Source organism: Pipistrellus hanaki, assembly GCF_964339955.1.
Source record: "Pipistrellus hanaki genome assembly, chromosome: 9".
NCBI classification, from domain to species: Eukaryota; Metazoa; Chordata; class Mammalia; order Chiroptera; family Vespertilionidae; genus Pipistrellus; species Pipistrellus hanaki.
Window position 1 is genome coordinate 63166407 of NC_140511.1, and position 15428 is coordinate 63181834.

Consider the following 15428-nt stretch of genomic DNA (forward strand, 5'->3'; position numbering starts at 1 on the left):
AATTTTAAATCCTAATATAGAAGCATATTATAATGTTACTTTCAGCAATGTGAATAACCCCATTATATCAGCTTTCCATGTAATATAAACACATATATTCTACAAATCATTACAATCACAGAGTTGTATGATTCCACTGATAGCATAACTAATTTTATGGGACACTGAAGTGCTGCTTTACCACATATTATACCATTAATTGCCCAGTTTTCTTTCACAATTTCCTTAGCAAATCATTGCTATTCTAGAATACCCAAATTTCCATTGGCTTTTATATATTGCTAATGTAAAATTCCAAGATTTACTTCTGTTTAGATATTTAATAAATTTAAAGTATCCTTTCTGTGAACTCCCATAATGGTTTCGTCATAATCCATAATACACACTATATGAGGGTATAGTGATTGATTTGTATGATATGTTTTGACTATTAAAATTTAAATTCTCTTAGAGCAAGACTAAGAAGTTTTTCAAAGGTTATAAAAATGCATATTTTATAGTTTGAAAGTTCTGTGATAGAAGTCTTTCATTCCCATTGTACAGATAATCTAACTTAAAAATCTGGTTTATAAACTTTCAATCCAGTACCAATATTTAGGATTTAATAGATTTTACATTAAAGTCTTTTAAAAATATTTTTTGTTATTGATTTCAAAGAGGAAGGGAGAGGGAGAGAGTGATAGAAACATCAATGATGAGAATCATTGGTTGCCTCTTGCACACTCCACACTAGGGATTGAACCCGCAACCTGGGCATGTGCCCTGACTGGGAATAAAACAGTGACCTCCGGGTTCATAGTTCAATGATCGATCAACTGAGCCACACCAGGGGGCTACATTAAAGTCTTCAATAATTGGAAGAGCTAACAGTACAGGGCCCATTTTTTTTCTATAATGGCAACAATTTTCTGAAGCTGAATCAGAGATAGGTTGAACTGAAGACATAGGTTCTCCAGTTCAATACAATTCCTACCTTATTCCCATCATATGCCACTGAATCCAAAGGAAGTTGAATTTGTGACCCTTCTGTTATTGTTCATCCCTACTCATCAGTTATTCTATCTATCAGATAAGGGAATTTACCAGAAATGGTGTCTAACTTCTAAAAAGCAAACATTATAAATTCAATATAAACTTTTTGATTGATTCAGATTATTTATCTGTAGGTAATTATACTTTAAAATTATTTTCCCCCAATAAAATATTATAATTACCAAATTAGATCCATAATGGAAAAAATGAGTATAGTCCCCTCACTCTTTTGCTAATAACATAATTTGTGTATATATTAATACATTTTCTTAAAGATATAACTTTAGAATCATTCTGCCAAATTCTAAAAAAAAATCTCACTGTTTTTTTATTGGCATAGCACAAAATTGTTGAGTCCTATCTTGGTCTGTTCAGGCTGCTACAATAAAATGCCATAGACTAGGTGACTTATGAACAACAGAAACTTGTTTCTCATGATTCTGGAGTCTGGAAGTATGAAATCAGGGTGTCTACAAGATCAGGTTCTGTGTCTGGTGAGAGCAGCTTCCCAGTTCATAACTTCACGTAGCAAAAAGGGCTAGAGCTCTGTTGGGCCTCATGAACTAATAACCTCCCCAAACCCCACCTTCTAATTCCATCATACTGGAAATTAGGTTTTAACATATGTATATTGGGGGAACACAAACATTCAGACCATAGCAGATCCTTTGAAGAAACCTCTAGAAATGAAAATGTAATCCTTGAAATTAAAAACTCTCATCAAAGTTAGATAGCAGAAAACAAAACAAAACAAAACAACACATTTGAAAAGACAGTTAGGAAACAACAAAATGAAAAAATACAAAAAAACTATAGAAGAGTTAAGGGTCATAACAGATAGAACGATGTGATCCAATATACTACCTAAGGAGAGTTCTAGAACAAGGTAATAGAACAAAAGAAATAAGGGAAGGCAACACTCGAAAAGATCACAGCTAAAAATTTTCCTACAAAAGGAGTCCCAAGAAACATCAAACAGCTTTGAAAAATATTGATCTCCTGCTAAAATTTTTATACTAGATGTCTCTTTCCTAAAAATTTCAAGAGTTTTCACTTTAAAACTAAGAATATTTTATTTTTTGAACTCAGAATACTTACTATATACATTTATTTTGTCAATTATGTGTTATCTTGTTTCATCATTTAATCCTTTCATAGGTACTTAACTCATAACTTTAACAAAAAATGTAATCTTCTAACGAATAGTTTTTGAATCATCCACAGTGTCTAACTATGGTGCTATCTATGCATTCCAAGGTATTCAACAAATATTAGCTGATTTATCAAGTATTTAACAATCTGAAAATCTACTATATATTTTTTGCTTTGGTTTATAAATTCTTATTTCCCATTCCCTGATGTCAACTTTATAAAAAATTTTAAAACTAAATTTATCCTTTTCTCTTACTTCATTATTAGGACTATATTTCTTCTTTCTAAATAAGAGCTTATTTTTGTTAGGTGTTTTTTTTTCTTCTTCTTTAAACCAAAAATTAAACTGGACAAATCCAGTTATCTATTAAAATAGCAATTTAAAAAGGTACTTACCCTTCGCATACGTAATTCTTCTAATGCTTCCAGTAAACTAGTTCTGAAATCTAATAGCTGAATAGAAAACAATGTCTCTGAAGAACTTTGAAGAGCAAAGGTAGATAAGGTAGATGATGATGATGAGTCAATCTTAAAATCATTCTCCATGTTGACATTTATTTTCTGTAATGTAAAAAAAGAAAACAAAAAAAAACATTTTTCTAGATTTTCAAGTAAAAACACAGTTACCATAAAAATATAACAACCGGTATCCCATAATCCTCCAGGGCTAATAGTGAATAAGTTCTGTCATTACTCTTATTCTGATCTTCATACACAAAGCACTTAGCAAAAACAATGATTGAATTTCCTTTCTCTGTGGCTGATCTTTTCTGTTACTCTAGTACCCTTGGAGACTAAATCTCCTGGCCCTCCCATCCTTCTCTAAAGGCTGGGTTCCTAATGTAGCAGGCAAGGTTTGGCCCTTCACTAATTGTTTTACACCAAGCCGGAGATAAACATTGTGCCTCCTACTAGAAGCAACCAATCAATGTTTCTCTCTCAGAAAGAAATTGGAGCAAAATAAATCATTTTCAGAATCAATATCCCCAGAACTAAAAAAATATGGGTTTGCAAAGAGCTCATTAAGGGCTGACCCAAGACACATCATGGTGAAATAATGTAACACTAGAGGAAATGGAAAGGATTCCATAAGCTTTAAGAAAGGAAAAAAATGTGTTTTTTTCCATAAAAGGACTAAGAATTACATTAGAGTTTTCAATATCTACAATAAAAATCAGGGTTTGCTTTAAGAGCCCATATAAAATGAAAACTAGAATAAAGAAGCTAAGCCTTCAAAATTAGGGGAAAAGATTACCCAACAGAATTTGCCAGTCATGCAAAAATGTGAAGGTAAAAGGTATTTTCAGATATGCAGTGTCCAAACCAATTTATCTTCCATGCATCCTTTCTCAGGAAGCTACTTAAAGATTTCTCCAAGAAAGAGGAAGGTATGGGATACAGGGCATCCTACACAAGAGAGGAAAAGGATCCCAGAACTGTGAAGGGAGATACAAAGATGACACTGGAACAGCAAACCTTGAGATCAACCAGTCCAAATGGAAGTGGTTTAGTACACTCTAGTAAAAAGTTCAATAGAATGAGATTAACAGATTACCATTTTTATATTTCCGGGGCTTAGAGCACTCAGCACACGCTGATTGGTGGTTTCATGTAAAGCACATGATTAGGGACCTAGGGACTTAGGAATCGGGGGCTTAGGATATTTGGCAGGTGCTGATTGGTGGTTCAATGTACAGTCCATCTAAGGTGCCTGGTTAGGTATTCAGGAATGTTTGGACTGCAGGTGGAGTTTACGTCATTCTCCATCCATTAGTTGGGGGAAGGTAGGATCTATCAATAAGAGGTTCATATATCTGGGAAAAGTATGAGGGTGAGTTAGTAATGAATACATTAAAAGTCATCAATAGGAGAAAAATAACAAATGGGGGGTATTGTATAGGTAAAGAAAAAATAATCATAGCACACTCAAAAGGTTCAGCTGTGAATAGCATTTATGCAGTCATAAATTACTTATAAAATCAGGATTATGAAATAACTATATTGAAGATAGTATGTAAAAGGGGGAAAATTAAAGCAAAGGTGAAAGAAAAGTTAAATCTTCATTTGCCATTATGGAAAGTCATTAGATAATGACTAAAATTGGAAAATCAAGATGTAGCAATGATAAGCACGTTATTATTTAGAGATATGGAAGCAAATGTCTGAAGAATCAGCTAAAATAGTTTAAAGTAGTTGCTCTAGACTAGAGAAAAGTAAATTGCAGGGGATATTACTGTTTTTCTGAACAAAATTTGTAAAAAAAAAAATTGTAATTATTTACATTGTGTATACATAACTTTGATAAAAAAATACTAAACTAAAAAAATAGGATTAAAATTTATATAAGCATCATGGTTAAAAGTATAACAATATAAATACCATCAAAAAATATTGAAAGAAAATACACCAAATTGTTAACTGAAGTTGTCTTTCAGTGATCAAAAGTATGTGATGTTTTCCCCTTCATTCTCCTTTTCTATAAAGTACATATGTTTTATAATGGAGGAAAGCACTTTACTGCATATGTTTTAAGTTGGTACAGAATTATTTCAGTTGAGTACCCATATAGAGATATGAAATCAGTTTAGTTGCAAGCAGCATTTCTTATCATGAAAGAGAATAAAACAGATTAGAATATATCAATAATACTCACATGTAGTAAATCTCATAAAACTTGCTTTAATTATATGTAAATGTAAATACATGTATGTATACTGGATCACAATGTGAAATGTACTTTTTACTATGGGTCAAAGTGCAAAAAAGTTTTTGCAATGCTATTACAAGCATGCTTGATAAAGTCAGAAATGAACCAGTTTTGTGGTAAATGTGGTTTTATGCACTTCTTAAAAAGACATGCATATTTGTAGATTCCTATAACTGAATCCAAAACATGTGGATTCAAATTCTATCTCCTCTTACTGGCTGTGTGACTTCCCTAGAGTTCAGTTTCCTCATCTGCATAACAGAGACAATGACACTTATTTCACTGTGTGAGGATTAAATGAGGTAATGTATTTAAGTCTTGGTTTATCACAAAGGTTTTATAGCCAGTGACTACGCATCAAATGGTTATGGGTTCAATTCTGGTCATAGGTTGTAGGTTTGATTCCAGGCCTCAGTCAGGGTAGGTGCAGGAGGCAACACAATAGATGTATCTCTCTCACATCAATGTTTCTTTCTTCTCTCTTCTCTCTTTTTTCTCTTCTCTCGCTTTTCTCTTCTCCCTCTCTCTCTGTTTCTCTCTCTCTCCTTCCCCCACTTCCATTCTCAAAATAAATAAATAAATAAATAAATAAATAAATAAATAAATAATAAATAAAATCCTCCAGTGAGGATTAACAAAATAAGAAAGAAATGAGGATGATTACATTGCATACTTAATTTACTCTTAACAAATCAAAATACTCTCATATTTCAATGCTATTATTATAAGTATCTCCAAAAGTGCATATGCTCCCCATATTTTGAATCACAGCTTGAATAATGATTCCATATAGGAAAGTAGTCATTACTGGCCGGGTAAGCTCAGTTGTTTAGAGCATCAATCCAATACACCAAGGTTGGGGGTTAGATCCCCAGTCAGGACACGCAAAAGTAACCAATGAATGCATAAATAAGTGGAACAACAACTCAATGTTTCTCTCTCTCTCTAAAAAATTAATCAATAAAAAATTTTTAAGTATATAAAAAAACTTTCTTTATTAAAAAAAAAAAATCCTGACTATCTTTATTTTTAATACTTGGCTTCTAAGTATTACTAAAAAGAAAATCTTCCTGCAAATAGTTCATTTATTTATAGTAATATGTAGTATTAAATTTATTGTGTATAGCCAAAACCGGTTTGGCTCAGCGGTAGTGCATCGGTCTACGGACTGAAAGGTCCCGGGTTCGATTCCGGTCAAGGGCATGTACATTGGTTGTGGGCACATCCCCGATAGGGGGTGTGCAAGAGGCAGCTGGTCGATGTTTCTCTCTTATCGACATTTCTAGCTCTCTATCTCTCTCCCTTCCTCTCTGTAAAAAATCAATAAAATATATTTTTAAAAAATTTATTGTGTATAATACAATTATTTATAAATATTATAGTTATAACATATTCTATTTATAATCACTTAATTGTTTATGATATTTCATTATAAAATATACATTTGAAAAATACATTATAAAATGTTTAAAGCATTATATATTACAAAATGATTAAAATATTATCTCAGCATTCACCATATTACTGACTCTGTATTTTACAGTATTGCTATTTTTCTTTTAAAAAACTTTAGTTTAAGCATGTAATAAAAATCTGTCTTTTACCACAATTAAAAGCCAGAAAGGCTTTTAAATCTTTTAAAGTATTTATTAAAAAATTACATCTTAAATACTCTACCTACAGTGGAAAGTAAGTTAGTCTATAATCCTGATAGGGGTCAGAGTAATAACACAAAATGGACAAATTACACTGTCATTCTACTTAAATTATTTAAGTTATTTAATTTGACCTGTAGACAGTCTCTTGTCTTCTCATCATGCCTGACTATTAAGTGGGAGGTCTTCATTCATGATGATCCTTTAATAGAAGCAAAGCTTTCTCCATTTAACCCATGCTGTTATCAATCATGTACAGGGATAAATGAGCCTGTACGATTTTGCCAGTATCACAAATGACACTGTGACCTGAGGCCAGCATCTTTATTTGCTTCTCCAGTGATTCACTTCAGCAGATATTAACCAATTTTATAATCCATGAAAGGCAAAATTAAAGGACACCATCCATAAAACAGAATAATTCCTATCAGCAACAAAGTGATGTGTGTATTATCTTATAAATTATATGACCATACAGTGTGGTAATGTAATGAAGTAAAGATGGTAATAATCAAATGCCTAGGGCAAACGCTAATATGCATTTAATCACACAGCATAAAGCCGTTCGTCACTACAGTTGAATGCATGTGTACATAAAATACATGAGTCACGTCCTTATTGTTATACTATAACAGCATCAATTTCACACTATCATTTCACATAATAACGACTGTGAGCTTTGACATTAGCTAAAACATTAAGAGTGTAAACAAAATCAACAATAGCTGTACAAATACAAAAAAAAAATTGATTTTTCAGTAACTAAAATATTTTCCCAAAAAATTTTTGTTAAAAAGCTATAACTTCCAAGTTTCTTTTTTTTAATAGCCCCTAAGTTGGTATCATCACATTTCCTTTATTCTCAGGATTACTCTTAATACTTAAACTATATGCTATATCAGTCTTATAAGCATATCTCTTTCCTAAGTAATTATAAATATAAAATTTAGATGTGAAATACAAGTGACAGTTGTCACAAAAAATGAAAACTGTATATATATGCATACATACATATTATATATATAAAAGCTAGTGTGTGTATATATATATATATATATATGAATGTATATGTATATTTGAAGAGACTGTGTAAATATATTTTAAAAGTATTATATGTATATACCTACTGTATGTATATTTCTTTAAAAGACTGAGAAAAAATGACCAAAGCATGACTCATATTCTATCTTGTATAAGCAATAGTTGTGTTAACCATTATATTATAAATTCCTAGATTAGTGCCAAATCTCATTCACTTTTATATCCCCACACTGCCCAATACAATAATTTACAAAAGTCAGGCACTCAGTGTTTCTCACACTCATGCTGCACTGTATTTAACAGACCACTTGCATCCTTGGAGAGGTGGGGAGTAGGATACTGGGAAACTGAGTCAAATAAAGTTGCATATGCAATCAGAGTGTTCCCTGTATCTGTGATAAACAAACTTTGATAGGTATCACAACACTAGAAAAAGGCCTAGAGAAGAACAATTATATAATAAGGGAAAATGGAAAAGCATCCACATATGAATTTTTAAAATGACTTTTAAAAAATTTTATTGATTTTTTGCAGAGAGGAAGAGAAAGGGATAGAGAGTTAGAAACATCGATGAGAGAGAGAGTCATTGATCAGCTGCCTCCTGCATACCTTCTACTGGGGATGTGCTCTTGGCCTGGGACCTTTCAGTCCACAGGCCGACGCTCTATCCACTGAGCCAAATCAGTCAGGGCATAAAATGACTTTTTATACACAGACTAGAGGCCCAAAACACAAAATTCACGCAAGGGGCTCAGCCCTCACAGCCTCAGATGCCCCAGGTGGCCCTTGCAGCCCCTCGCAGCCCCAGCTTCATCCAGGTCGTCCAGATGGCTGTTCGGTCTAATTAGCATATTAGCTCTGTATTATACAGGACTAGATGCCTGGTGTATGAAATTCGTGCATGGATAAGAGTCCATAGGCCTGGCCAGCAATCAGGGTCAATCTGTGGGGTGACTGGTGGGGCAATCAGGGGGCCCCCACTGGCACCTGCCTTGGAGGCAACCAGTGGAGCGATAAGGGAGCGGCACCCGCTCATTGGCCAGCCCCACCCTCAGATTCCCCCACCACGGCCACTGGTCACCTCCCTCTGTGGGAGGCGACAATCAGTGGGGCAATCGCTGGCTCACCAGCCGCCCCAACCCCTGCCCTCGCCGTCAAGCCCTGACCCCCCACTGCTGCCACTGCTGGTCACCTCCCCCTGCAGGGTGACCAGTGGGGTGATGCGGGGGGTGGGGGGGGGGTCTCTACTGGCACCTGCCTTGGCTTGCCTGGGACATGCATCGGGGGACAGCTCCTGTATTCAGCGTCTGCCCCCTGGTGGTCAGTGCGCATCATAGCGACCAGTTGTTACACTGCTCATTCTGCCCTTCAATCAATTTGCATATTCAGCTTTTATTATATCTATATTTATCTATATAAAAGGCTAAAATGCAAAGTGTCCCCTCAGAAGTTCGACAGGAGACCAGGAGTTCGATTGCCTGCTATGATATGTGTTGACCAACCAGAGGGCAGTGTGGAACAAAGGAAGGCCCTGGCCAGTAGCCAGAAGGAAAGTCAGCCAGCAGCTGGAAGGCCCCGATCAGCCCCGATTGCCGGCCAGGCCTAGTGACCCTAACCGTGCATGAATTTCATGCACTGGGCCTCTAGTAGGCTAATAAAAAACAGTGACATAATTCAATAAATCTCTGTTCAAGAAATTGCAGGTGATACATATATGAGTCAATGGTGTTTACCTTCAAGGTCTGTAAAAGTGAATAAAGCATTTATTCAAATAAGTGTAACCCCAGACACAATAACACTAAGCATGATATAAAACACACCACAGATAGCCCTGTGGCTCAATTGGTTGAGCTTTGTCCCATGTACTGAGAGGTCCTATTCCCATTAAGGGCACATGCCCACAAGAGGGCATGTAGGAAGTAACCAATTGGTGTTGTCTCGATGTTTTTCTCTTCCTATCCTTCTTCTCTCTCTCTCTCTCAAATCAATAAAAACACTTAAAAAAAAAAAAAGGCACCATAGATTAAAAAGGGGGCTCTAAGTATTTAGAGTTCAAAGTACACAGTGCCAGAGCCTCATTTATGTTACCTATAAAATAAGAATGCTAAACTAAGTTTAAATTTTTATTTGTTAATTTTGAAATAACCTCATTAACCAAAATAGTTATAAGTGCAATAGCAAATTGGAGTAAATGGTATCAGGGCTACTTGTAGCAGTGTAGTTCTGATCTAACTAACCTATGGAGAAGAATTCTTAGGCTACTGAGGAATTCAAGAAATAGTTCAAAGGGAAATGGAATTTGGCAGAAGGATAACATGGTAGCTCTAACTGACACAAATTGATCTGGAATATAAAAGGGTGATTCATGAGCAGTTCTCACAAAATGAGATATAGGTAGTAATTTAAGGTTGTAAATAATCAAGGAAAGGTTAGGGGATAGGAGAAAAATGGAAACATTTCACATCTTAGAGAAAGAAGCCAGTAAAGATCAAGTGATTGAATATGAAAAGAAGGGATAACTGAAGAAATGAGGTCTTGGAGTCAGGTAGAAGAGAAACACATTGTTAAATGATTAACCTTAGGGGAAAAAGAACACACTCTTTTCTTTCTTAGGAAGTAGAGTGAAGAATTATGTGATAGGGTCAAGGTACAAAGATTGCTGAGGTTCCAGAAGAGAATAGAATATTATAAAGTCAAGTGTAAATCTGATCTTGTTAAATAAATTTCAAAATACTAGAACTAAGGGGAGTTTTAAAGTCTGAAATATTATTGTAAATAAAGAAAACAAAAAGTTTTCATCATTTCAATAAATAATTGTTGGCTCCTCTATATTAAAAAATGTAATGATTTTAAAAAATAACAACACAAGAGACCCTGTGCTCAAGGAACTGTGGTAGAGAGAGATACAAATATATAAAGGTAAGTATAATACAACTAGAGGCTCAGTGCACAAATTTGTGCACTTTTTACATCAATTTAGAGTGCTGCCATTAACAATGTTATTTTTTCATTTACTGTTTCATGTTATCAAGTTGCAGTGGGAAATATGCTTTGGAAACACTTGGTAAATATTTTAATTATAAGTTATGCAAAATTAAACACCTCGTTTCTTGAAAGTATTTTATACATTACTAGAGGCCCAGTGCATGAAATTCATGCACACAGGGGTGGGGATTCCCTCAGCCTGGCCTGCACCCTCTCACAATCCAGGACAGCTGGCTCCTAACCACTCGCCTACCTGCCTAATATCCCCTAACCTTTCTGCCAGCCTTCCTCATCTCCCCTAATTTCTTACCTCTAACCACTCTGCCTGCCTTCCTGATCACCCCTAACCACCTCAGCTTGCCTGCTTGGTCCTTCCCAACCATAACCTCTTTGTCTGCCTGCCTCATCCCTCCTAACCACTCTGCCAGCCTGCCTGATCACCCCTAACTGTTCACCTGCCTGCGTGATTGGCCCTACCTGCCTCTGCCTCAGCCCCTGCCGCTGTGGCTTTGTCCGGAAAACATCCGTAATGATGTCCAGAGGTCATTCAGCTCTCTGATCTAATTATTATATTATGCTTTTATTATTATAGTTGAGTAAAATATTCTCTATTCAGAATAAAATATTTGCCAAATTTCTCATTGTTTTAAAAAAAGGAATAGGGATTCTATATACAAGATGTTAAATTTAGAAATATTTAATTCTAAAAATGAACAGTCTGAGGCAGGTGAAGGAAATGAAAAAATTGGAAAGTCTCTTCATAAGGTTCATTATGGAACATGAAATAAACTATTAATGGAGTTTTAAATTTAATTAATCTAATGCAATACAAAAGAGGTATTTGGATAAACACTAATTTTGGCCATCTTGTAAATAAAAGGTAGGAAAATCCTTTAAGTATTTCTTAAAACATTAATAACATTTAACTAATCTAAACTTCAAATTTTTTCAGGCTGATTCTAAAACAATTGGAAATTTATTGCTCATTGAACTTAAATTAAAACTAAGAGTTTTAGTTTTATATGAAATTATTCAGTGCCAGAGAATTTCATAAAGGCTTTTTTTTAATAACAAAATTTCCATTGTTCATATGAAAACTAAGAATGCTGAATGACTTGCTGATATTCTCTATCATGCCGATATTAGAAAATAAAATAAATGAATTATGAAAGTTACATGAATAATTTACAATAAAAATTTTCACCTAAAATAGTCATATTACAACAAAAACATTTTTACCTTAATTATCTACATAATTATTTCCCAAAGTGTATTCTAGAGGGCACAAGGTCCATAAGATACATCTCTAAAAACAGGTTCCCTGGTCAAATAAATCTGGAAAATGTTGCATACTAATTCCCCATCTTAGAGATTAACAGTACCATCACATAGTTATAAACTATTTAACCAAAATTTCCCAAGTTTATCTTGACCAGGGAACACTTTAAAAAATTAGTGCAAATTAATATTTTCAGGAGCATGTGTTCCAAAGAATGTAATCTGGAAATTTTAATCTGTAAAATTGTTCTATGTTCTCACTTTGCTAGTGTTCTGATTTATGAAAATTAATTTCCCAGTAAGAAATACTATCTCCATTCAACTATTCCCAGGACTTATAAAAGAATATTAACTTCATCAAAGATATTTACCATTATATCACTTCCTTCAACCACACAGTCTTGTATGTTTACCGCAGTGTGTTCCAGTAATTTGTGCTTCAAATAAAAAATAGGACCCAAGTTATAGTCCAGTAAAACTATAGATTGTGGTCACGAAATCAATGTAAAAGGTCTTTTTAAAAAAGACTTTTTGAATGGAAGGCTAGGCTAGCCCTGGCTGAGTAGCTCAGAGTGCCATCCTGGTTTGATCTCTGGTCTGGCACATAAAAGAAGCAATCATGTGCCTTTTGGCCTTCCTTCTGTCTTCTTTTGAAAATATTCTATTTAGGTCCATTGCCCATTTTTTAATTGGATCATTCATCTTTCTTTTATTTAGTTGAATAAGCTGTCTGTAGATGTTGGAGATTAAACCTTTATCAGTGATAACATTTGCAAATATGTACTCCCATACAGTGGGCTTTCTTGTTGTTTTGTTGATGGTTTCTTTTGCTGTAAAAAAGCTTTTTATTTTGATGTAGTCCCATTTGTTTATTTTCTCTTTAGCTTCCATTGCCCTAGGGGAAGTATCAGTGAAGAAGTTCTTTTGGCATATGTCTGAGATTTTGCTGCCTGTGGATGCCTCTAGTATTTTTATGGTTTCCTGTCTTATGTTTAAGTCCTGTATCCATTTTGAGTTTATTTTTGTGTATGGTGTAAGTTGGTGATCTAGTTTCATTCTTTTGCATGTATTTGTCCAATTTTCCCAACACCATTTATTGAAGAGACTTTCTTGACCCCATTGTATATTCGTGCCTCCTCTGTCAAATATTAACTGAGCATAGTGATTTGGGTTGATATCTGGGTTCTCGATTCTATTCCATTGATCTATATGTCTGTTCTTGTGCCAGTACCAGCCTGTTTTGAGAACAGTGGCTTTGTAAAACAGCTTGAAGTCTGGTATTGAGAAGGCTAAGAGGCACATGAAAACATGCTCAAAGTCACTAATTATCCTAGAGATGCAAATCAAAACAACAATGCGGTACCATCTCACACCTGTCAGAATAGCCAACATCAACAAATCAACAAATGACAAGTGTTGGCGAGGTTGTGGAGAAAAAGGAACCCTCGTGCACTGCTGGTGGGAATTCAGACTGGTGCAACCACTGTGGAGAACAGTATGGAGTTTCCTCAAAAACCTGAAAATGGAACTCCCATTTGACCCAGTAATCCCACTCCTAGGAATATATCTCAAGAAACTAGAAACACCAATCCGAAAGGATATATGCACCCTATGTTCATAGCAGCACAATCTACAATAGCTAGAATCTGGAAACAGCGTAGGTGCCCGTCAGCAGATGATTGGATCAAAAAACTTTGGTACATCTACACTACACAATGGAATACTATGCTGCCAGAAAAAAGAAGGAATTCTCATCATTTGCAGCAACCTGGATAGAACTAGAGAACATCATGCTGAGTGAAATAAGCCAGTCAATGAAAGAGAAATACCACATGACCTCACTCATTTATGGATATTAAAGAACATTATAAACTGATGAACCAAAAGTCAGATATAAAGACAGTAAAGCAACAAGCAGACTGTCAAATTACAACCGGGAGGGTAGGGAGATCTGGGGGAGATAAGAGATCAACTGAAGGACTTGTATACATGCATATAAATACAACCAATAGGACACAAAACCCTGGGGAGGGAGGGTATGTATAGGAGGGGGAGTATGTATGGGAGGGGGGCGGCAATGTTAAAATATGTACAAAGATAATAATTTAATTAAAAAATAAATAAATAAATAAATAGATAGATAAATAAAAGAAGCAATCAACGGCTGACTGTGTGGCTCAATGGTTGAGCATTAATATATGAACCAGGAGGTCACAGTTCGATTCCCGGTCTGGAACACATGTTGGTTTGCAGGCTTGATTCCCAGTTGGGGGTGTGCAGGAAGCAGCCGATCAATGATTCTCTCTCATCACTGATTTTACTATCTCTCTCTCCTTCTCCTTTCCTCTCTAAAATCATTTTTTTTTTTAAAGAAGCAACCAATGAATGCATACATGAATGGAACAACAAATCAGTCTTTTTCCTTATTTCTAAACTCAACAGAAAAATGTAAATGAAGGCTAGGCTAGAAAAACACAAAATCCTATGTAATAAAGAACTAATATGCTAATTAGACAACATTCCAGACAGCCATTCGGACAACCTTCCAGATGAAGCCGGGGCTTCAAGGACCAAGCCCTTTGAACAAATTTCGTGCATTGGGCCTCCAGTAGAAAACTTAATACTACGAGTTCAAAAAAAGTTGGGTTAAACAGACTCATTTACTGCTGGACTTCTTAGAACGTTTAATGAATCATCAAGAGCATTTGTGACCACCGGAACCTTTTTTAATTGAAGCATTTTGCAGGACTAGTATTTCTTGGAACACAATTTAAGAAATACTGGCTTTTGGAAACTATGCACCCCAACTGTTTTGAGGCACGTAATATAAAACCAATATTCCATTTTTTTTCCTCTTTCAGAACATCACAGATTTCTCATATTAACTGCTGGTTCTTCATTAATTAGTCAAATTGATAATGGTTTTAATTTGATTAGCACAAAGTAGTTAGTACCTGTGTTTCAGTTCTGGCTCTATCACTTATTGGCTTGTTATCAGCCTTGCATTATTATTTATTCTTTTTCCTACAACTTCCTCATATGGTATAAAAAGACTAATAGGAATAGTTAAATCACAGGTTTTGGGACTTATTTAGGATTACATGTGAAAATACACATGCAGGAGTTGGTCAAGTGCCCGGCATGTAATAAGCATTCAACATATGATACATACCAGAATAACACTACTACAGCATCAGTAATTCTGAAATCCAGTCAAAGCGAAAGAAACTAAAAACACTATGCTGCCACCCAGTGGGCACAAGATGCACTATGGTAGCAGGTTCCTTCCTGATATTACTGTAGGAAGCAATCTAAAAACGAAAATACTCTCTCAAGTTACATCAGCACAATTTATAAATCATCAGAGTGGGGAATATAATGTCTAAAATTTTAATAATACTTTAATTCAACCCTGAAACCAGGAAGGATTATCATAAACACTAAAATTGACTAAAGAAATGGGTAGAGAATAAAACTATGAAGAGCTGCGGAAAAAATTGCATGCACACAGGCTGGACTGCTGTTTCAGTCAGGGTTTTTGTTTTGTTTTGTTTTCTTAAAAGTACAACACAAACACA

General features: G+C 34.9%; 1 protein-coding gene across 1 annotated transcript in view; it reads right to left on the reverse strand.

Annotated features, from left to right (window-relative positions):
• CCDC73 (coiled-coil domain containing 73) overlaps positions 1-15428 on the reverse strand; it is a 61762-nt gene that overhangs the window by 44814 nt on the left and 1520 nt on the right. The window contains exon 2 of the mRNA XM_084895678.1: positions 2581-2745. Coding sequence (XP_084751804.1) covers positions 2581-2745 — 165 coding nt within the window. The remainder of the gene's footprint in view (positions 1-2580; positions 2746-15428) is intronic.